This window comes from Miscanthus floridulus, chromosome 8 (assembly GCF_019320115.1).
Source record: "Miscanthus floridulus cultivar M001 chromosome 8, ASM1932011v1, whole genome shotgun sequence".
NCBI lineage: Eukaryota > Viridiplantae > Streptophyta > Magnoliopsida > Poales > Poaceae > Miscanthus > Miscanthus floridulus.
Window position 1 is genome coordinate 53,581,178 of NC_089587.1, and position 22,167 is coordinate 53,603,344.

General features: G+C 49.9%; 2 protein-coding genes across 2 annotated transcripts; both read right to left on the bottom strand.

The window, feature by feature from the left end:
- Positions 1 to 3,089: 3,089 nt before the first annotated feature.
- On the bottom strand, positions 3,090 to 5,242 carry LOC136472072 (sugar transport protein MST5-like). Its single transcript, XM_066469800.1, has one exon. The coding sequence runs from the start codon at positions 5,152 to 5,154 to the stop codon at positions 3,610 to 3,612; it is 1,545 nt and encodes a 514-aa protein (XP_066325897.1). The 5' UTR covers positions 5,155 to 5,242; the 3' UTR covers positions 3,090 to 3,609.
- A 1,067-nt stretch (positions 5,243 to 6,309) lies between these two features.
- On the bottom strand, positions 6,310 to 20,320 carry LOC136476394 (vacuolar sorting protein 18-like). Its single transcript, XM_066474217.1, has 23 exons — positions 19,902 to 20,320; positions 19,605 to 19,817; positions 19,369 to 19,508; positions 19,189 to 19,284; positions 18,853 to 18,920; positions 18,653 to 18,754; positions 17,778 to 17,916; positions 17,506 to 17,646; positions 17,305 to 17,424; positions 17,070 to 17,126; positions 16,892 to 16,951; positions 16,205 to 16,312; positions 15,959 to 16,119; positions 15,375 to 15,453; positions 9,407 to 9,469; positions 9,178 to 9,311; positions 8,718 to 8,823; positions 8,226 to 8,414; positions 7,886 to 8,113; positions 7,579 to 7,734; positions 7,144 to 7,305; positions 6,917 to 7,033; positions 6,310 to 6,840 (listed from the first exon to the last, which is right to left on the bottom strand). Exons 1-23 carry the CDS (start codon positions 20,071 to 20,073, stop codon positions 6,664 to 6,666), a joined length of 2,988 nt encoding a protein of 995 aa, XP_066330314.1. The 5' UTR covers positions 20,074 to 20,320; the 3' UTR covers positions 6,310 to 6,663.
- Between the last annotated feature and the right edge of the window lie 1,847 nt (positions 20,321 to 22,167).

Below are 22,167 nucleotides of genomic sequence, written 5' to 3' on the forward strand. Positions count from 1 at the left end.
CATTAATTCGTTGGTCTCCCCGTAATAATAAAATAAACCAGAAAATTATCATCATTGTCATCATACACCACAACAACAACAACAACAACAACAACAATAAGATGAAAAATTGAAGTAACAACTGCTCCGTCCTTTAATTACTAAATATTCTAAAAATTTTAAGACAACTTAAAGAAATGCTCAAATAATGTGTACACCCATAGATTAGACCCGATTAAATAGTGTTTATTAAGTCATCATTTTCTTCTTAACAAACTCTGCCAAATCTTAACATATGCACTATATAGGACTCTTATATTTCAGTATAAATTTTGGAGGTCATAATGGATTGTATTTCAGGATGGAGCTACTTGAAGATAAAATATTATGACATCTAGTAAGATCAAAAGTTGAAATATAAAATATAAATTCATGATGCCTTAAATATATGTAACTATACCTATATGACTTAAGCTAAGAGTTCAACTAAATCTATACGATACTTTAATGAGGCAAAATTTCTCTTCACTTTTTTTTCGACCACCTCACTAATTATCTGAGCAATGGAGAGTTTCTCTTATGTCCCGCTTACATCCTCCATGTCTGATATGCGACCCCAACTAATATGATCCGTTCTCATAATACGAGTTAGAACACCTCGCGTCTAGCGATGATGATGGATACGAAACCCGATTCCAATAAGGCGTATTGAGGTCGCACCCACAGTATCTCGTATGTGACCTAGATTCTCATGAGTCTTGCTCATGCGAGTTAGAACAACTTGCATCTAGCGATAACACACATATTCCAATTCCAATATGTATTGGGTTCTTTCGCAACATAGGGGCACATTTTTGCTAGTGCAGAATAAAAACCCCACTAGATGCAATGCAAATGATGAAAGCACATATAGAGTGATTGCTAAAGTTATCAGAACCTGTTAGGAAATGGAGAGGGGGGGGGGGTAAAGATAATAATTTTGATTACTTGTATATACTACATTTATCCACAAAATATTGATACTCATGTAACATACTCCCTCTGTCCCAAAATAAGTGTCGCTATGGTATTCTTACCGATCAAAATTTCTTAAGTTTGACTAGGTTTGTAGAAAATATAAGGAACATTTGTATCTCCAAATAAGTTTATTATGAAACTAGATTCAACAATCTATCTAATGAAACTAATTATGTCCTAAAAATATTAATATTTTCTTGTATATATTTGGTCAAAGTTAAAAGCATCTGACTCCTCGGGAATGAGAATGGCACTTATTTTGGGACGGAGGGAGTAGCGCATTTTAGGATGTGCTGAAGCATTGGTTTATAAGCTGATTGAACAAACAGTATGTCTAGCGCCCGGACATCTGGACGGCGCTAGCATCCGGACGCCCGCACCTGCTGCTCCTGCTTCACGTGGGGGCCCATGCCACTCTGTGTCCTGTGCCCACACCGTGTCTCACGCCTGCCCCGTGGCCCATGTCACTCCGTGTCCCGCGCCCGCATTGTGGCCCATGCGCGCTTCGTGTCCCGCGTTGCTTCGGGTCCCGCACCCGCACGTGGCACCTCCTCCACACCCACGCGCATGCAGGCAGGCCCAGCAACTGCAGTAGGTGGCTGCTACAAATGGGTCTTAGTGCAACATGTGCAACAACATATCTACTTTTACAACATCTAGATAAAACACTTACAACATACGTATGAAACACCAGGGAAACACGTGTGTAGCCATTGCAGAACATATGCAACATTCAAATAAAACACTTGCAACATATGTATGAAATATATGCAACATCCAAATGAAATACTTCCAAACATATGCATGAAACATATGCGACACCTAGATAAAACACATGCAACATACGTCTGAAGCATTTGCAACATTTGGAACAATACACTTGCAACATATGTATATAGCCCCCGCAACATATGCAACATCCACATGAAACACTTGCAACATGAATACACCCCGATGAAATATTTGAAACATGCTCTTGCAACATGTGCAACATCCCGATCTAATTTTGCAACATCCGTACGAAGCATTTACAGCATACCTCTGAAACATCTAATACAATTAAAATATATGCTTACAACATGCGCTTTCAGCGCAGCGCAACATCTACTTGTGCCTGACGACGGCTGCACGACGTGGTAGGGAGACATCGGCCGCACGACACGGAAGGGAGGCATCGGCATTGCGACGCTGCTGGGAGGCAGCGGCCGCATGACTGGGAGTGGGCAACAGCACGCCACGCCTAGCAGGGCCGGCAGCTGAGCGCGTCGTGCCTGGCAGCCCAGTGGCCGAGCGCTGCGCCCCGGAAGCGGCTCGCTGGCCTAGCGTCGTCGCGCACGAGCGGCTGCCCTCAGGGCTCGCCGGCCTCCGCGCCGCCGCGAGCTCACCTCTACGCGGAACGCGTGCTGCAGAGCTCTCCTGCCTCCACGCCGTCGCTCGCACGGCTCGCTGGCCTTGCGTCGTCGTGCACGAGCGATAGCTGCCGGGGCTTGCCTGTCTCCGCGTCAATGGGAGCTCGCCTCTGCGCAGAACGCATGCCGCTGGGGCTTTCTTGCCTCTGCGCCGCCACGCTGCGGCTCACTGGCATGTCGTAGACCATCGGTGCATGCTCACTGCTCTGTGTTGGATGCGCACAAGGGAGCAGACTGGGGAGAGAAAGAGGAGCAAGGAAGCGAACGGATTGGATAGGAATGAGTGGATGAGCATAGCGCTGCACTCGGAGATAGCAGCAGAGCGGATAGGAGCGATAGGAACGAGTGGATAGGAATGAGTGGATGGGCTGATTTGAGAAACGAAAGAACAGAAGATTATTGGGCTGGCGACGCGGCCCACCAATGGAGCGTCCGGGCGGACAAATGCTCGCTTCCCAGCATTATCGTTGAACAAATGATGTGATGGTTTGACGAGTTTGTATATATAGGACAGTCTTTTCCATATTCTTATAAAGAAACCTGCTATATTTCAGGTGCCTGGAATATAGTATGTTTTCAGGCAACGATCTTCACCGTTGGCTCATGAGCATGTAAGGCTGAGATTCATCTTGATGGAGGAAAAATCAAGGCAGGAGTGGATACGGTGTCGCCCGAAGAAAAGCTAGAACTCAGGCATCTGACCATTAGGAAAAGTGTCTTATAAAACTACAAAGTATATGCAAGTGTCTAAGGAAAAAATCACTACGGGGCACAATCTTTGCAGGGATTTCCGGCCTTTCTACAACGTACAGCTCTGGGAAAAAGCTAGTTTTCACTACAACATGAATTTACCTTTCAGGGATTAATCCTAGATCAAACTTAACTTCCTGGTCAAATACCGTACAAAGGATACAAACAACGAACTGCTAGCTGCTTCAATTCTGCATGCTATGCCAATCTCTCTCGCTCTCTCTAATAGAGTAACGACAACAACAATCCCAAGTACCGTACCAAAATCAATCTGTGCCTGCAGCTATGAAGGATGAACAACAATTAATTAATCTTCATGGAAAGTCAGTCGGCGATGCAGATGAGACATTCGACCACCCTGTACGTCAAGCAATTCGACAGTGTGCATGGGTCAGCTACGTTGTTAGATTACACGTGCGCACACGGCTTCCGAGGTGCTGTAGCTCGATCAGAGTCAGACGCCGTTGGATCTGCGGCTGCCGCCGCCGTGTTGCGTGTCGGCGGTGACGTACTTGCCCCAGAACCAGTGCTGGCTCCAGACGAGGTTCATCTCCTCGATGGGCACCCCCTTGGTCTCCGGCAGGAAGAGCGCGATGAAGGTGGTCATGACGAACATCCACCCGGCGAAGAAGTAGAAGAGGCCGAACTTCATCGTGCACAGCATGGTGAGGAAGGACTGGCCGATGATGAAGGTGAGCGTCATGTTGACGCACACGGCGATGCTCTGCCCCGCCGACCGGACCTCCAGCGCGAACACCTCCGACGGGACAAGCCACCCGAGGGGGCCCCAGGACCAGGCGAAGCCGGCGACGTAGAGGCAGATGAAGAGCACCAGCAGCCAGGCGTTGGAGCGGGACATCTCGCCCACGCCGGCGGTGCCGAACTGCAGCGCGATCAGCGTGCCCACCACGATCTGCGAGATGAACATCTGCGTGCCGCCCTGGAGGAACAGCGCCCGCCGGCCCAGGCGGTCCACGCACACGATGGACACCACGGTGGCGAACATGTTCACCAGCCCCGTGATGACGGCCGCCATCAGCGACGCGTCGTCGCCGAAGCCGATGGTCAGGAACAGCACCGGCGCGTAGAACATGATCACGTTGATCCCCGTCAGCTGCTGGAAGAACGGGATCAGCGCCGCCACGGTGAGCTGAGGGCGGTACCGGCGCTCCAGGATGTTGCGCCACGGGTGCTCGATGGCGCTCGCCTCCTCGCTCGCCGCCACCATGTCGTCGTACTCGTCGTGCACGTCGTCGGTGCCGCGGATCTTCACCAGCACCTTCTTGGCGTCGTCGTTGTACCCGCGAGCGATGAGGGAGTTGGGCGTGTCGGGGAGCACCAGCGCGCCCACCGTGATGATGAGCGCCGGCACGCCGGCCAGCCCGAGCCCGATGCGCCACCCCCACCCGCCCGGGATGCTCACCGTCCAGAAGTTGATCAGGTTCGCCGCCAGGATGCCGATGGTGGTCATCAGCTGGAACCCGATGTTGAGCATGCCGCGGAGCTTGGCCGGCGCCATCTCCGACAGGTACAGCGGCACCGACTGGTTGGCGAAGCCCACGCCGACGCCCAGCAGGATGCGGCCCATGATGAGCATCAGCACGTCGGTGGCGGCGCCGTTCAGCGCGGACCCCGCCATGAAGGTGAGCCCGCCGCAGAACATGGACCACTTGCGGCCGAACACCCGCGTCACCGACGCCGCCACGAACGACGTGGCCAGCGCCGCCAGGTACAGCGACGACGTGAAGAGCGTCAGCAGCTGGCTGTCGAACTTGCAGTACTGGTTGGTGTCCTTGTTCGCCTCCGCCTTGGCGTACACGGAGGGGAAGAACTCCTTGAGGAACGAGTCCATGGAGGTGACCCCGCCGGAGATGCCGATGTCGTACCCGAAGATGAGCCCGCCCGAGGACGCCACGAGGCAGGTGAAGAAGACGAACGCCGTCATGCGGCCGGGGTACGTCTTGCCCCCGGCCGCGTTCACTACCACGCCGCCTGCCATTGCAGCAGCAGCTGGGCAATGGCAATTGGCAACGCGAGAAACGCACGAGACGAGGAACCAACCAATGCAAGGGAGAGGTGGCCGGCCGGGGGCGCCTAGCTGGTGGAGGAGACGCGCGGCGACTTTCTTTATATGGAGGAGGCGGCGGCAGCGGCGGCGATCCTCGTTCAGTGCCGGCACTGACGGATGAGACGCAGCTGCGATTTCTGATCACTCCTTGCACTGCCTCGTAAATTGCTAAAATTAGACGTCGTGTTTATCCATGTGCCGGTCTTAACCTTTTCAATCCATTTTTAGTCTTTACTATTTCTTCTCGGTCTTGCATGCAAAAGATGATTCTTGTTGACCTTCAGACTTCCATTGGCATTGCAGCGTTCTATGTTGGACGAGAAATGAAAACCACCTGAACAAACGTAACTATCGTTCCTTCTATCCGTACTGTTACAAAATAGATGGGGTTACGCGTGTAGTGTCAGGGGTGACATTCAGTTTTTTTTTCTAAAAATAGATTAGTGTTGCTCACGCTGGCTTCTTCCACTCTCTCTCATATACTCCTTGTGTGTTGTGTTCTCAGAAACTCTCAGTCCAATGCCTCAAAAAAAAATCTGTCAGAAAAAAAATTGGCATCCTAAGGGCCTCTTCGGTTAGTGTGGAATGAGGCCAGTAATTATTGTTGCTGATCAATGTTATACAAATTAGACAATCGTTCCGGCTAGAAATCGTTCCAGGTGTCCATTCCGAGGTAACCAAAGTGGCCCTAAAAGTTTCTGACAGATTAGCATAAGGAGAATGACCATGGTACCCATATTATTAGAGTGTTTTCCTAAAACGGGATTTCTTTCTATATTTGGTAACCACCTACAATAACTGCGTGTGCACTCATATTAAGGAAGAATCACATGCAAACATACAAATTAGTTGTCATCATTGGGACTAATCAGTCTACCTTGAATTAATGTGGATATAGTAATGGCATGTCTAGTTCACTCCACACACAAAGTCACTGTATGCATAGAGTTTATCCTATAGAATCGTATATAAACATTCATATATAAACATTTTTAGTAAAAAATCACTTTTCTTAAACAATCAGCTTCCACAGAGAGTCTAGAGCAGGAGTTCTAACAAACGTTTCATACTTTCATGCAGGTTTAATTATCCTGTCGTGAAAAAGGAAATATTTCCAGAGCAAGACTTCATCGTTTACTTAAGTAAAAAAAATATATCAATTCACAAGTGTACCGAGATCTTCCAGCACAATAGCTCGAGGCATCCTATACAAAACTCACAAACGAAGCAACTGATGTTTCTGTACACAAACAGCGTGAAGACGCTCTTGACCACAGTGTTTTAGGGGTCAAGCTAATACACAAGTTGGGCAAATATAAAAAAAAAAATCACCCAACAGCAAAAGGGTATGAAATACCATATACCACAGCAAAAAAAGATTAAGACAAGGAATGTCAAAAGTCAAAACCAATTCCATCTTAGGCTGTACTGTCCGTAGCATCATATAGACATGGTCATTGGGAGAATCTTCTGCGGCGTTGGTTGTGGTTTGATTTCCCACGATTCCTTTTCATCCGACTCTTGGGGGAGAATGAACGGCTGCGAAATTTCCTTGATCATCAGATCACCGCAGAAGGGGCACTCGCTTGCTACAGCATCATCCAACTGTGATCTCAGCTGCAGAAACAATGATTGACTGCATCAGCAAAGCAGCTGCAGGGTGAACGGTACGAGAATTCAGATATTTGCAGACCTTATCAACTGGGGTTGTGCTCGTAATAGATTCACCATTAACACTTGCCCCATTTTCTTTTGCTGCTTTCCTGTCCATCAAGCTAAGCCGTTTCTGAAGGTCCAATATTCTCTCAGCCTACAACATAACAAACTCATCCATAAATGATTGGTATAGGAGATTAAACATAAGCCTGCTTTACTGCTGAATATCACAACGATCAATTGAAGTATTGTAGATAGACTTACTTGCACCTGGTTACTGCAACGAGTTACATGTCCAATCAAGCAATTTGCATGGAAGGCATGTCCACACGGAAACACATAAAAGGGGGCCATGTGTCCAACAGATGTATAGCTTCTTCCTACCTGGTGTAACCCTCCAACGGTCAATATTTTACGCCCGCAAACCTGTTAGGTCCGGACAGAAGTTAGCATCACAACAGTAGTGCAGAAGAGTTTGAAAAGCAAGCATAGATTCATACAACCATGTCTATCAAAATGGTAAAGAATCCAAATAAACTCAGGGGCAAAAGAAATGCAACAGGTATCATTCCATATGTTTGAATTTCAGAAATGCAAAAAGGTGGGAAGTAATGAAGGCTGCAACAGGTATACATCAACGTAAAAGGCTGCAACAGGTGTACTGGAGTATTTTGGATACTACGATCACCAGTGCCTTACCCCACAATCCTGCTCACGATCAATTACGGTATATCTCTGAGCGAGGGCACCAATATCACTTCTGATATTGTCTGCCCCACGTGTGGCATCATCCATCTCCTGTTTCAGCTGCTCAATCTGGCTGTTGTAGTCCTTGAGAGATTTGCATATTTCCTCCTGTTCAAGCAGTTCCATAATTATAGAACGCAAACACAGAACAGAGGTTACAGAAAACAAGTGACATGAATCTCAAACTGAAGAAAGAACTGAAGAATAGAGATAATATTTTTAATAAAGCTAGAAATTTAAGAATTTTTTTTAATCTTACTTTGAAATCGTCAATCAATACGAAGTCTGGGAAAAATGGTAAGATATCCTCAATCTTTAACAAGTTATTGGTCTCCGAAAGGAACTCTATTGCTTTCTTTATATTCTCTCTCTTGACTCCTTTCTCTTGCTCGATGACATGCTTAGCAACCTTAAGCCACAGCTTCTTCCTAAGCTCTTCATCATCTTCTACTTTGTCAGCTTCCGCCTTTGCAAGTTCTAAGTCCACCTAGTGACAACCAAACAAAGTATAAGAAAAATAGGAACACGAAGAATTAAACTATCAACATGGAGAGGCACAACTACTAATGAGATGGAACTTAGGAAGGAATAAGGTGTACCTTCAAAGCAAGTGCCACAGCTTCCTCATGCATGGACATCATGCTGTAAATACGAACACAAGCACGCATTCTCTTCTCTTGAAGACATAGGCGGAGAGCATACTTGGGATCGTAAAAGAAGTCGAGGCCATTTGTTTGTCCTTTACCAAATTTTGTGTTGAGAAATTGCAAAAGCTGGGATTCATCCTCCTACAGATTAGTAGATCAGAGTACATGAACATTATAATGGGTTCATGTATGCAAATATGCACTTAACCTTATGGATATGGGTATTTATTCCCTCGAAAGAAAAACTGAATATGGCATGAATGCAACAGATGTAATATTGCTACTCTGCACAAGCACAAGCATTATTGTGTCCAACAGACACAAAGTAAATGTGGCGATAAATTAAGACACGTGTTTTGTTTGTAGTCTGAAAGAATGACAGGAGGACCCAGCTGTTAGCATACAGCATGAGAAAAAATAATGTGCCATGGCAAAAGGATTTACCTTCTTGGCATATAGTGATAACAACAGATTATGCACTCCAGGGTTCTCATTGTTCAAATCTTTCACACAAAACTCCAAGTATTTAATAACCTCATGTGTTTCATTCCTGCAAGAGTCACAAACATAATTTCATTACATCATGCACGTTGCAGAAGACCATGTTAGCCACTTTAAATTGCAGTTTGCTCCGGAGCTTAAGAAACAATGAAATAAAAGCATTTTATGGTTTGATTCAAAGTTTTGGAAGGGCAGCTTCAGATTTAAGTTTAATGGAGTTATCTTTCCATCCAAAGCTACATAAATAAAATGAGAAATATAACAAAAGTTTCACAATAGAAAAAATATAGGGTTCTCTGACATGACGATTTTCTTTTGCAGAAAAGCTGTTAAAATATGAAGACCATGGATATAATGTAATAATGGAAGAAAGAATGTAAAATAAACTTTCTACATAACATACTTCGCATGTGGTTCGCTCACATAACGCATCATTGCTGGTATGAGTTTCCCTGGATTCAACTTGTTTCTCGCCATCATCCATGATTCAACAGTCTCATAAGCATCTAACATGATCAAATCTGGGGCAAATTTATACTGAAAGAAAACAAATAAGCAAATTTAATAAGGTAGAAATAGCATGAAAATTTTGAAGTTAAAAACCAGATCATTGAAAGAACAGAATTATGTACCACAAGGTCTACAGGAACATTGCGCCGTTGAAGCACTTCCAATGCTTTTTTTGCTTCTCCTTGCTGACACAATAATGGAAAAAGCATTAGACCTGGTGTCTCAACTGAAGCCACTGAGTGCATAGTAAAAGGTGAATGATACTTCATCTAAGTACAAGAATGTGTCCTGAAATGTAACTGTCATGTGCGGGCGGGTGTACGCCCGGCGCAGGCGCGCCCGCGACATACGCAGGGCGGCCGAGCGCGCGTCCCAGGCGCGGAACGTGCCCAGTGAGGCCGATCAGGCACGTCGTGGCTAGGAGGCCTCAGTTGGAAAGTTATCAGGATTAGTTCCCTTATTATTATTAGCATCTATTTGTTACCTTAAGATTAGGAGTTTGTTTTCCTTTTGTTGGCAGCCGCAAGGCTATATATATTATGGTAACCGGACTTGAAGAAATTAAGCAAGATTGTTATCCTATCTTCCATCTAATCTCAAGCCTGTGGTAGAGGGGCATAACCTCACCGGAGAAGACGGCCGAAGGCTACGAGCTCCGCAGCCGAGGCCCTGCGCGTCGAGGGTTCGACGCCCTTGACAGCCTGGTATTAGTAGTCAGCCGCTCATCCTCTTCGCGTTCACAGTCCGCCGCGCCAGCACCCTCCCGCAACCAGCCGCCGCCCACCCACAACCCACCCACCGCGCCCAGTCAGTCGCCGCCCATGGCCGAGCCTACCCTGACCGATCTCTTCAACGAGATGAAGAAGGTGTCCGCCAAGATCTCCACCCTGGAGGCCGATGTCGCCTCACTCAAGGAGAAGGCGCCCACGGCTGAGAGCACTGACACCCGTCGCGCCGACAATCAGCGCGATCTCGAGTTCCATCCGAAGCACAAGAAGTGGGATTTTCCCCACTATGATGGCACGTCCGACCCCATGTCGTTCCTCCACAAGTGCGAGGCGTACTTCCGGCAACATCGCACCATGCCGGAGGAGCGCGTGCGCATGGCGGCCTACCACTTGGACGACGCCGCACAGCTGTGGTTCATCCAGCTGCAGGAGGACGAAGGCACGCCGTCCTGGGGGAATTTCAAGGATCTCCTGGACCTGCGCTTCGGTCCCCCCCTGCGCTCGGCCCCCATGTTCGAGTTGGCGCAGTGCCGCCGCTCCGGCGCCGTGGAGGAGTATGCCAACCGGTTCCAGGCCCTGATCCCTCGCGCTGGCCGGCTCGACGAGGCGCAGCGCGTCCAACTCTTCACCGGCGGCCTCGGGCCTCCGCTCAGCAACGCCGTCCGCATCCACCATCCGGACACCCTCGTCGCCGCTATCAGCCTCGCCCGCCAGGTCGAGTTGATGGAGCTGGACCGACCGGCGCTTCCTCCCCCGAGAGCAGGCGCGCGCGGGCCACCACCGCCTCCACCGGCCGCGGCCAGAGCCGTCCTGCCGGGCCCGCCGCCCCTCCTGGCTCTCCCTGCACCGCCGGCGGCTGCGCAGCCGGGCCGACCCGACGGCTCCCAGCGCCGTCTTACGCAGGAGGAGATGGCCGACCGCCGTCGCCTCGGTTTGTGCTTCAACTGCAATGAGAGGTACACCCGTGGCCATAACCGCTTCTGCAGGCGCATCTTCTTCGTCGAAGGGGTCGAACTGGAGGCCGAGGGCGAGGACGCCGCCGTCGTGGACAACGCCGAGGCGCCCTGTTTCTCCCTGCAGGCGCTGGCCGGGGTGCCGATGGCGGGCACCATGCAGATCACGGTGGGCCTGGGGCCCCTGATGCTCGTGGCTCTCCTCGACTCGGGCAGCACGCACAACTACATCGCGGAAGACGCAGCGAGGCGCTCCGGCCTGCCCCTCCACCAGCGCCCCCGCCTTACGGCGCTGGTCGCCAACGGGGAGCGCGTCGCGTGCGCGGGCGTCCTCCGCGCCGCGCCCCTGCTCGTCGATGGCGAGTCGTTCCCGGCCGACCTCTTCGTCATGCCGTTGGCAGGGTACGACATCGTCCTCGGCACACACTGGCTCGGCGCGCTCGGGGCCGTCGTCTGGGACCTCAGCCGCCAGCGCCTGTCGTTTCAGCGCCGCGGCCGCACCTTCTCCTGGACCAGCGTCGCCCCACCGTGGTCTCCGGCACTGCGCGCGACACTCGACACCGACTCCCTCCTCGAGGCGCTGCTGCTCGCGTACGGGGGGGTCTTCGCCGACCCGACCGGTCTGCCCCCTGTGCGCGCGCACGACCATCGCATCATGCTCAAGCCGGACGCGCAGCCGGTGGCCGTCCGTCCTTACCGGTACCCGGCGGCCCACAAGGATGAACTGGAACGCCAGTGCGCCGCCATGATGGAGCAGGGCATCGTCCGCCGGAGCGACTCCCCGTTCTCGTCGCCCGTCCTCCTCGTCAAGAAACCGGACGGGTCGTGGCGTTTCTGCGTCGACTACAGGGCGCTGAACGCGCGGACAGTCAAGGATGCCTTTCCCATCCCGGTGGTCGACGAGCTCCTCGACGAGCTCCACGGGGCTCAGTTCTTCACCAAGCTGGACCTGCGCTCGGGCTATCACCAAGTCCGCATGCGCCCAGAGGACATCCACAAGACGGCGTTCCGCACCCATGACGGCTTGTACGAGTTCCTGGTCATGGCGTTCGGCCTGTGCAACGCCCCGGCGACCTTTCAAGCCCTGATGAATGATGTGCTCCGGCCGTTCCTCCGCCGCTTCGTTCTGGTATTTTTTGACGATATTTTGATCTACAACACGACGTGGGCGGACCATCTGCGACACCTCCGGACCGTCCTCGATACACTCCGCCGCCACCAGTTGTTCGTCAAGCGGTCCAAGTGCTCCTTCGGGGCGCCCAGCGTTGCCTACCTAGGCCACATCATCTCGGCGGCTGGGGTGGCCATGGACCCGGCGAAGGTCCAGGCGATCGTCGACTGGCCCACTCCTCGCTCCCCCCGGGCGGTGCGCGGCTTCCTCGGCCTCGCCGGATACTACCGCAAGTTCGTCCACAATTATGGGACGATTGCGGCACCGCTGACGGGCCTGCTCAAGGAGGGCTTCTCGTGGGACGACTCCACCGCAGCGGCGTTCGTGGCTCTCAAGGCCGCTGTGACGACGGCGCCCGTACTCGCCATGCCCGACTTCGACAAGCTCTTCATCGTCGAGTGCGACGCCTCTACGTCCGGGTTCGGCGCCGTGCTGGTCCAGGAGGGCCACCCCGTCGCGTTCTTCAGCCGGCCGGTGGCGCCCCGCCACTCCTCGCTCGCCGCGTACGAGCGCGAACTGATCGGGCTGGTCCAGGCGGTCCGGCACTGGCGGCCGTACCTTTGGGGGCGGCGCTTCATAGTCAAGACGGGCGCTTCATAGTCAAGACAGATCACTACAGCCTCAAGTACCTCCTCGACCAGCGCCTCGCTACGATCCCACAGCATCATTGGGTCGGCAAGCTCCTCGGGTTCGATTTCTCGGTGGAGTACCGGTCGGGCGCCACCAACGTCGTCGCCGACGCTCTCTCGCGGCGCGATCAGGAGGACGGGTCGCTGCTGGCCATCTCCGCTCCTCGTTTTGACTTCGTCGACCGCCTCCGTCACGCCCAGGCCACGGATCCGGCCTTGGTCGCCATGCACACCGAGCTGCGATCGGGTGCCCGTTCTGCGCCGTGGGCGCTGGTGGATGGCATGGTCGCCCACGCCGGGCGCCTGTACATCCCGCTGGCGTCGCCGCTGCTGCAGGAGATTGTGGCCGCCGTCCACAATGACGGTCACGAGGGGATCCACCGCACCCTCCATCGGCTCCGACGCGACTTTCATTTTCCCAACATGCGTGCTTTGGTGCAGGAATTCGTCAAGGCCTGCGTCACCTGCCAGCAGTACAAGGCTGACCACCTGCAGCCGGCCGGCCTGCTGCAGCCGCTGCCGGTGCCATCGGCGGTCTGGGCCGACCTTGGCATCGACTTCATCGAGGCGCTTCCCAAGGTCCAGGGCAAGACGGTCATCCTCTCCGTGGTGGATCGCTTCAGCAAGTACTGCCATTTTATTCCTTTGGCACATCCCTACACTGCCGAGTCCGTCGCCAACGCCTTCTTCGCCGACATCGTCCGCCTCCACGGGGTGCCGCAGTCCATCACGTCGGACCGCGACCCAGTCTTCACATCGGCGTTCTGGCAGGAGCTCATGCGGCTCACCGGGACAAAGCTCTACATGTCCTCAACCTTCCACCCACAGACGGACGGCCAGACGGAGGCCGCCAATCGGGTCATCGTCATGTACCTGCGATGTTTCACCGGCGATCGCCCCCGCCAGTGGATCCGGTGGCTGCCGTGGGCGGAGTACACCTACAACACCGCCTTTCAGTCGTCCCTGCGTGAGACCCCATTCCGTGTGGTTTACGGCAGGGACCCGCCGACCATTCGGTCCTACGAGCAGGGCGAAGCTCGGGTCGCGGCCGTCGCTCAAGAGATGGAGGAGAGGGCCGCCTTCCTGGACGACATTCGTGTCCGTCTGGAGCAGGCCCAGGCGGTCCAGAAGCGCGTCTACGATCAGCATCATCGTCGCGTCGTCTTCACCGTTGGGGACTGGGCGCTGCTGCGTCTCCGGCAGCGTGCTGCTGCGTCCATGCCCCGTGCGGTGCGTGGCAAGCTGAAGCCGCGCTTCGTTGGCCCGTATAAGGTCACCGAGGTCATCAATGAGGCGGCCGTGCGCCTGGAGCTACCCCCGGATGCCCGTCTCCACGATGTGTTCCACGTGGGCGTCCTCAAGAAGTTTGTGGGGTCACCGCCAGCTGCTCCACCGGCGTTGCCGCCCCTCTCCAACGGTGCCGTCGTGCCTGCGCCATCGCGGGTGACACAGGGCCGCCTGGCTCGTGGAGTTCGTCAAGTCCTCGTCGAATGGGAGGGTCACGACCCCGCTGCAGCCTCCTGGGAAGACCTCGACGATTTCCGCACTCGGTTTCCTTCGTTTCAGCTCGAGGACGAGCTGGACTTCGAGGCGGGGAGAGATGTCATGTGCGGGCGGGTGTACGCCCGGCGCAGGCGCGCCCGCGACATACGCAGGGCGGCCGAGCGCGCGTCCCAGGCGCGGAACGCGCCCAGTGAGGCCGATCAGGCACGTCGTGGCTAGGAGGCCTCAGTTGGAAAGTTATCAGGATTAGTTCCCTTATTATTATTAGCATATATTTGTTACCTTAAGATTAGGAGTTTGTTTTCCTTTTGTTGGCAGCGCAAGGCTATATATATTATGGTAACCGGACTTGAAGAAATTAAGCAAGATTGTTATCCTATCTTCCATCTAATCTCAAGCCTGCGGTAGAGGGGCATAACCTCACCGGAGAAGACGGCCGAAGGCTACGAGCTCCGCAGCCGAGGCCCTGCGCGTCGAGGGTTCGACGCCCTTGACAGTAACTGTTTCCAGAAAATCCAATTGATTGTGGCCAAAGAAATGGACTTACACTGAAGATGTGTAAACAAGACAGGTGGTACTCACGCCAAAAAAACAAAGGTCAGTGCTAGTAGAACAATGCACATGTGTTGAGACATACAATTATGCATTAATGTTCAACTTCAAATAACTTTTTCCTTTCTGTTTACTTACATAAGAAAAAAAAATTTGGTTTAAGAATTATAATTGTTCAAAGAAAATATAAAAAGGTGTATTCAATGGTAGAAATATAGAGATAATGCAAGATCATTGCAGCCTGAACCCTACCCAAGCCAAGCACAATACAACAACCACAAACCGACCCTATGCACAACCAGTCTCAGCTGCTTATGTTAAAACAATTAATGGGATTGTGCAAGTCCTGGTGCCTTTTTGAACTCGAGTAGGCCTAAAGCCCAGCAGCATATACGTTATTTATGGGAGTGTGCTTTGCAGAAACATGATATAACAGATAGTATGTCAGCTGTGAAAATTGGGTACCAACTACAGTTAAAACATATAAATTAGGTTCAATGATTGTAGGGCTACACATTTCCTGAGATGATAAATGTTCATATAATTAAACACACCTGAATGTAATGATGAACCACAATTTCATACTGCTCCTTTAAACCAGCAAAGTACACTAGCTCATCCACTCTTCCGTAACTGCAAAAGTTGAAGTGGTAAGTCAGGACACCTCATGCAGTACAGGCATGGAATAATAATCTAAACTAAAGAAATGGCAGTATGGCACATTTATCTATTTATTAGTCGACTCACATCATTTTTTTGCTGCTAACTAAGTATGCTACTGAAGGTGAAACCAAAGTCACAAAGTTCCTGGGTCCACAGGGTCGAGGAATGTGATAAACTAATTGTGAAATGATTCCGCATACCCAGGTCAGGGACAACATTCCCCAGGTCTGAGGGTGACTATGGGAAAACTATAAGCAAAAAAGACGGTACAATCTTTCTGACTACCTTAGTTCCTTGGAGTTAATGATCCTTTTTTTTCTCAAAAGTGCTTATCAGCATTGCAAGTATTCAGGTTTGCATTTTATTTATTGCAAATTAAAATCATGTATCTGTAGTCCTAAATATAACTGTATATATACAGAATTAAAAATAAAAATCTAACTGAAGCGTAATTCTCGACAATGATATAGCATACCTTTCCAGTAGTCTCATTGTTGTTGCTTCATCTAATACATCTTTGCTGTCACTAAGAAAAGCACGGAATTCATTTACTATCGAACGATATTCCGAGCTATTAGGTTCTGCTACTGAATTTGTAGTGGTAGCAGTGGTATCCTCCAACAGGAGACGATTAATCTACAAAATTACAAAAACAGTGAATAAGACTGGAAAGGCGGTTACTCAACCCAATAATGAAGCTGGAAAATGGAATGGCAGGCACCTTGTCTAAGTATAGCTCAGTAGCCCAAGTTGAGATCATCGTAATCTGCATCTTGTCATCTTTGGTGAGGTTATCGAGCCTTCTCAATAAGAAAGTTCTGAGAGCATCCTGCCAAGTAGACATGGTCCACAGTTTCAGACAAAATTCCAAGATGTCCATATCAGGTCGTGGATTTGGTGTGATTGAATCCAGCCCTCCACTGGGCTATATGTTTCTGTGTTAGAATGTGTTTTGTTTGGGGACTCTTCTTCCCTTGTACTCTATGTACTCTCTTTTCTTCCTTACTGCATGCTCGAGAAAAAAAAACAATCCAAGATGCCCATAAAAACATACGTAGTGCACAGCTTGAGCAGAACTGCAGAAGTGTGTCAAATAATCAAAGGAAGCTTCCTTTAAGTAAAATACATGACCTTAATGTTATTGTATTTCTCATTATTAACCTCGGAAATAGCAACTCAAAATGCGTCGTGATAAGGGATATGTAAAATGAATTAAATCAACAGAAGTTGATCTCACAGAACTATAGCAATTTATGAGTTATGATAACACACAATTGGCTGATAAGGGTACAGAGAAACATAGCACTTTCACACATGATAAGAAACATAGCACTTTCACACATGATAAGAAACATAGCACTTTCACATGCAATATATAACTGCATCAGAGAGTTTTGAGTACAATTACCTGCTCACCTATTGATATAAATTTCAGGCTGATCTCCTCAAACGACAGGATGTAATTTATCTATAGCCAAGCAAAGTGTTACCACAGGGCACATGATGTAATTTGCAGTCTCAATGCGAAAAAACAACATAAATACAATAAATGTTACCACAGGGCACAAATAACAGTAAAGTATCACCTTTGCATAGAAGGATGCTGCTATGTAATACTCTTTTGCAGCAAATGCAGCATCAGCCTGCAAAACAAAGATTTATATAGAACTGAAGTCATTAACCAATGATCAACATAAGATCGAAATAGAAACTCCAGCTTATCACCATACAGAAGGGGAACATAGAAGCAAAAATTAGCATGTGGGATTCTTATGCAAATTACATAAAGTTGGACGCTGCATCAAGATATATGAACAATACCTGAACTAGGTAGACTTGGTCACGCTGGTAAGGGTTACGGCAATGGGATAAAGCAGCAGCATAATGATTCATATCCAAGTAAACTTGCCACATGTCACGACCCTCATCTGAAGTGGAGACCTAAATAATTGATAGCATTAGCAATGCAAATCTAGAAGCATTGATTACATGACTCAAAGCAAGAACCCAAAAATCCCAAACCTGGAATATAGAACTTTCATCATATGCATAGAAAAGTCCTGTAGATGGATCACTACAGAGGCCAATTATTCCTCTTGAAATTTCAGGTGTATCATCAACTACAAGTTCTTCCACCATCTGCTGACTTATTCTGTTCACTACCTAAAAATTTCAGGTTATGCGTTGGCTTTGTAAAGAAATACACACCATAGTGGGAAAGGAAAAAATAGTATGAGAAAACAAAACAACTTATAGGGAAATGGTGTAAAGATAAACTTTTGAGAAACTTATACCTTAATCTTGTCCCCAATCAGAAGCAGAAAATGGAATTCAGACAAAGCAAATGACCTTGGTTTGATTCCGGAATCCCCCAATTTTGAATAGTCAAAAAAACCCTTATTCTCCACAAAGTTCTCATCTCCACTAGTAGAGCTGGAAAACAAAATTGAGTCAGGAAAAACATAGTGAAGAAAATCCAGAAAAAATATATTGTGTTTCCTTTAATCAGATGCAGAGGTAGGATGGAGTACTACACCATGAAAGTCAAGCTCAAAAAATAGCACTACAAAGATATGGTGACCTAATGGGGGGGGAATCTCCAAACTGTCTGAAAATTAATTTGGCATGGCTTCTTGAGATGAGGTTTATTGTTAAAATACGTGTAAGCAGTTCCACCGACCAACTCAGATTCTTTAGCAACCAGGCGAGTGACAGAGCTTCTTTTTTGGAAAGAGACATGTTATTCAATGAAAGCTACAGCTCTACTACTAAAGAGAAGCTCAAGTAGCAACATTTGGTTATGAAGTTCAAAGTTATCTTTAAAGTCTAGAATAACCAAAACATCAAACAGGGACCATCTTATATGGTGTACTCCTGCTCCAAATAGAAGCTGATGATAATTAATTCATATCACAGTATCAGTGTTCAAAGCTAATAACAGGTGTCGAGGTTTCAACAATGTGCAATCTACATATATCACTTTGCACATGGCAAGCAAGGTACTATTACACATTAGTAGTCAAAGTTCAATAGTCTGAACATGTATTCCCAAAAGAATACATGCATTTGGGAATGCAGGGGTAGATTGCATGCCTAATGAGACAAGCCAAGGCTTAGCCAACTAAGGAGAACCAATGTACTAGAGTACAAGGTTAATTCAGTGGTTCACCTGTGTTGTGCCCCAAAATTCAGTTCACCATGATAAATTCCAGATCCAGAAAGCCATCCAAAGTGTTTAGCCCTTCTTTGTTTGATAAAGAAATGTAGTTCACTGGGTGGCATCCAATGGACACATATGTTAGAAACACAAAATTACTTGTATAATTGCAGCTGCCTACTCTTAAGCACTGTAGAAATCACATTGGTTACCTATTAGGTATTTCTCCTGGGAGCTCCATGAAGTGTATGGCACGATCGGAGTAACTAGCAAAAACAGTCTGTGCGGTATAGTTGTTATTGAAGACATCACAAATTTCAATATAAAATACAATGGAAAGCCCTTTTGAAGAAAATCTATATTATATGGTGTTTCTCTCCAAGAATTAAAGCATTCAAAGTCAAAGCATAAGCACTGCGTTATTGAACATAAGCACTGACACTAACAAGGACATCAAAGTCTCAAGCTAGCAAACTCACCTTCCCAACTAATTTAATCAGGATAATCCCTCAACATACCAATCAAAATGCATGAGAATTAATACTTACTTCTAGTGAACCAATGCCAGTAAAAGAGTAAAGCCGCGTCGGAGTGACAGCCATCACATAGTATCTTGTGGAGTTTCCAACCACAGCAGTCTCCATCTGCACAACCAATTGCTCAATCACGGTCACTACAGTGAAAACAGAAGAATCAATTTAGTAGCAGCAATTGACAGTATCCAAAACCTGCAGGTCCTTGATGCCCTCCCTTTGCTCAGTGAGCTCGAAGAGCGGCTTGACATACTTCTCCCTCTTGTCAGCCTCATCCACGGCCATCTCAAAGATCTGGCCACTCTCAGTGCCCAGGATCACCTCCTTGGTCGATGCTGCGGCACCAAAATCAGCCGATCAACGACGAATGAATGAACGAACCCAATAGATGATGATGATGATTGGATCGAGAGGAGGGGATCGGAGATCACCTTCCGTGATGGACTGGCGGTTCCAGGCGACGGCATTGACGAGGAGGCCCCGGAGGCGGGGGAGGGGCTTGGGGCGCGGCCACCTCGCGTGGTGGTAGTACGTCTCTGCGCCGCCGGGGTGGACCACCGTGGCGACGCAGTGCTTGCCGCCGGGGTCCAGGAACACCCGGTGCACCGAGTGGTCGCCGGAGCGGCCGCTCCCGAGGTCGAGATCTGCAGGCGCGTCTCGGCGGTGAGGCGATGACGCCTTGCGAAAAGGGTGGGGGAGGGGAGGAAGCGGGGGAGGGGAAGACTTACCGTGGGCGTCCTCGAAGGAGAAGTCGTGGCAGACGAGCCAGCCGCGGGAGGTGCCGAGGACGATGACGTCGCTGCCGGCGGCCATGGAGGTCACGACGCCGTGGCCCCGCGCGGCCTGGCGCTCCAGGGGGTCCACGGAGAAGAGCTGGCCGCCGCCTCCGCCGGCTTCCATGGCCGGAGCCACGGGGGGTCAGTGAGACTTGCCGAGGTCTGAGGGAGAAGCTGCGGAGCGGTGGCAGTAGAGGACGCCGGCGCCGAAGCTACTCGGGAGGGGGGACGACGGGCGGGGCGGGATCGCTGCGGCGGTCGCGTCGCGTGCGAGCTCGCCGAGAGCCGGAGCCGAGCCCGTGGAGACTGGAGAGGGATGGATCGCCGGCGCTGCTGGGCTGTGTGGGCCTTCCCGTTTCCGTAGCACTTCATCTGATCTGATCCGCTCTGAGCCCAGGCCCAAAATTCAGATCACGAAATGGCTTCGCTTCTATTGCAAGTAGGAGCAGGAGTAGCTCTTCCAGTTAGACTGACTCCAACCATGAGACCCAAATACAATATCTATATCTCGGTTTGGGTCCAGCACAGAAAAAAAAACGTCACAACCCAAAAGTCAGCCTCTCCAACAACCGCAAACGCAAAATCCCCAAATCCACCGGAGGTCGCCGCCTCGTCTGTCCTCGCCTCCACGCGCGCTCCTCCTCCAACACCGGCGGCGAGGGCGGGCGAGCTCCGCCCCGGCGCGGAGGACCCCGGATCCCCGCTCCCCGACGGCCGCGCCCCGCTCCCCGCCTCGCCGCGCGCTCCTCCTCCAACACCGGCGGCGGGCGCGGGCGAGCTCTACCTCGGCCACGGCGCGGGCGAGCTCCGCCTCTGCGCGAGCGAGCTCCGCCTCGGCCACGGTGCGGGCGAGCTCCGCCTCGGCCATGGCGTGGACGAGCTCCGCCTCTGCGCGGGCCCGGGCGAGCTCTGCCTCTGCGCGGGCGAGCTCTGCCTCGGCCACGGCGCGGGCGAGCTCCGCTTCTGCGCTGGCGAGCTCGGTGATTTGCATAGCGATGCGAGAGGGGACGCTTTTTTGCCTAGCGTTTAGGGGAGCAGGCAAAATGCGTCGGGTGTATGGGTCTGCTGTTGGAGGACGTTTTCGGGAAGGCAAAGAACTGTGCCGGACGCAAAAATGAGTCTGGGTCTCCTCGTTGGAGACAGTCTTACCCGCTCCTGCACTCACTCGTCGCGCTGCCTCGCAAGCTTAGGCTGTGTTTAGTTCCCAAAAAGTTTTCCAAAAAATGCTACAGTAGCTATTATATCGAATCTTGCGATACGTGCATGGTGCATTAAATGTAGACAAAAAAAACCAATTGCACAGTTTGGTTGGAAATCGCGATACGAACATTTTGAGCCTAATTAGTCCATGATTGAACACTAATTACTAAATAAAAACGAAAGTGCTACAGTAGTCAAATTCCTAAATTTCACCAACTAAACACAGCCTTACGCGTTTGGTTCACACTTGCGTGGGTAGCCTGGCTCGCATCTAGTATCCAGGCTGGACTGAGACAGGCTCAATGTATGCAGGTGATCATTGTATGGTTACCCGAATAAATGTAGACAGGATAAGCAGAGCACATGTTTGGTTGTATGTATGAGCTAGGAACTGATAAGCAGATAAGAACATGCAGTTGTTTGGTTGGTTGTATCTACTAGAGTTTGAATACCTCAAGATTAAATTCGGTGAGGTTACCATAGCCACAGTCCAACCCAGCCATGCATACCACATCTCCTCATACAACAGCTTTACGGGCTCAATATTACAACTAATGATTAGATTAACTTGTACAATAAAACTAAGATAATAATAAATTGGACAATGATAATGATATCCTTGGTCGAGAAGATTGTTTTGTCCAGTTTTTTTATGTCCTTGCAGTCATCAGGGACTTGAGCAAGAGGGCCGTGAGCACCCTTTTAGTTGTGATAGACAACCAAAGTTTCTTTTTCAGTCTTGTATCCTTTGTAGCAGGCTCCCTTGAAGCCATTGACACTTGTGTGGCATTCTCTCCAGGAGGAGAACACTCTAGTTTGGTGCCCACAATACACAACATACCAAGTCATAATGTCAATCCTAGGTGATGTAAAATTCAGTAATACAATGTGAGTATATTGAAATAGAAACAATTAGCAAGGAAAGAAGAAATAAATGGAGTTGTGCTCAGATCATGCAAGAATCAAAGAGGACCTCATAATAGGCAATGGAGTAGTGCTCAGATCATGCACAAATGAA

Coding starts and splice junctions, on each gene's coding strand:
- LOC136472072 (XM_066469800.1), bottom strand. CDS start 5,154: ATGGCAGGCGGCGTGGTAGTGAACGCGGCCGGGGGCAAGACGTACCCC.
- LOC136476394 (XM_066474217.1), bottom strand. CDS start 20,073: ATGGAAGCCGGCGGAGGCGGCGGCCAGCTCTTCTCCGTGGACCCCCTG. Junction 8,415..8,717: donor TATCACTATATGCCAAGAAG/GTAAATCCTTTT, acceptor ACTAATCTGTAG/GAGGATGAATCCCAGCTTTT. Junction 7,306..7,578: donor ATCGTGAGCAGGATTGTGGG/GTAAGGCACTGG, acceptor CGGACCTAACAG/GTTTGCGGGCGTAAAATATT.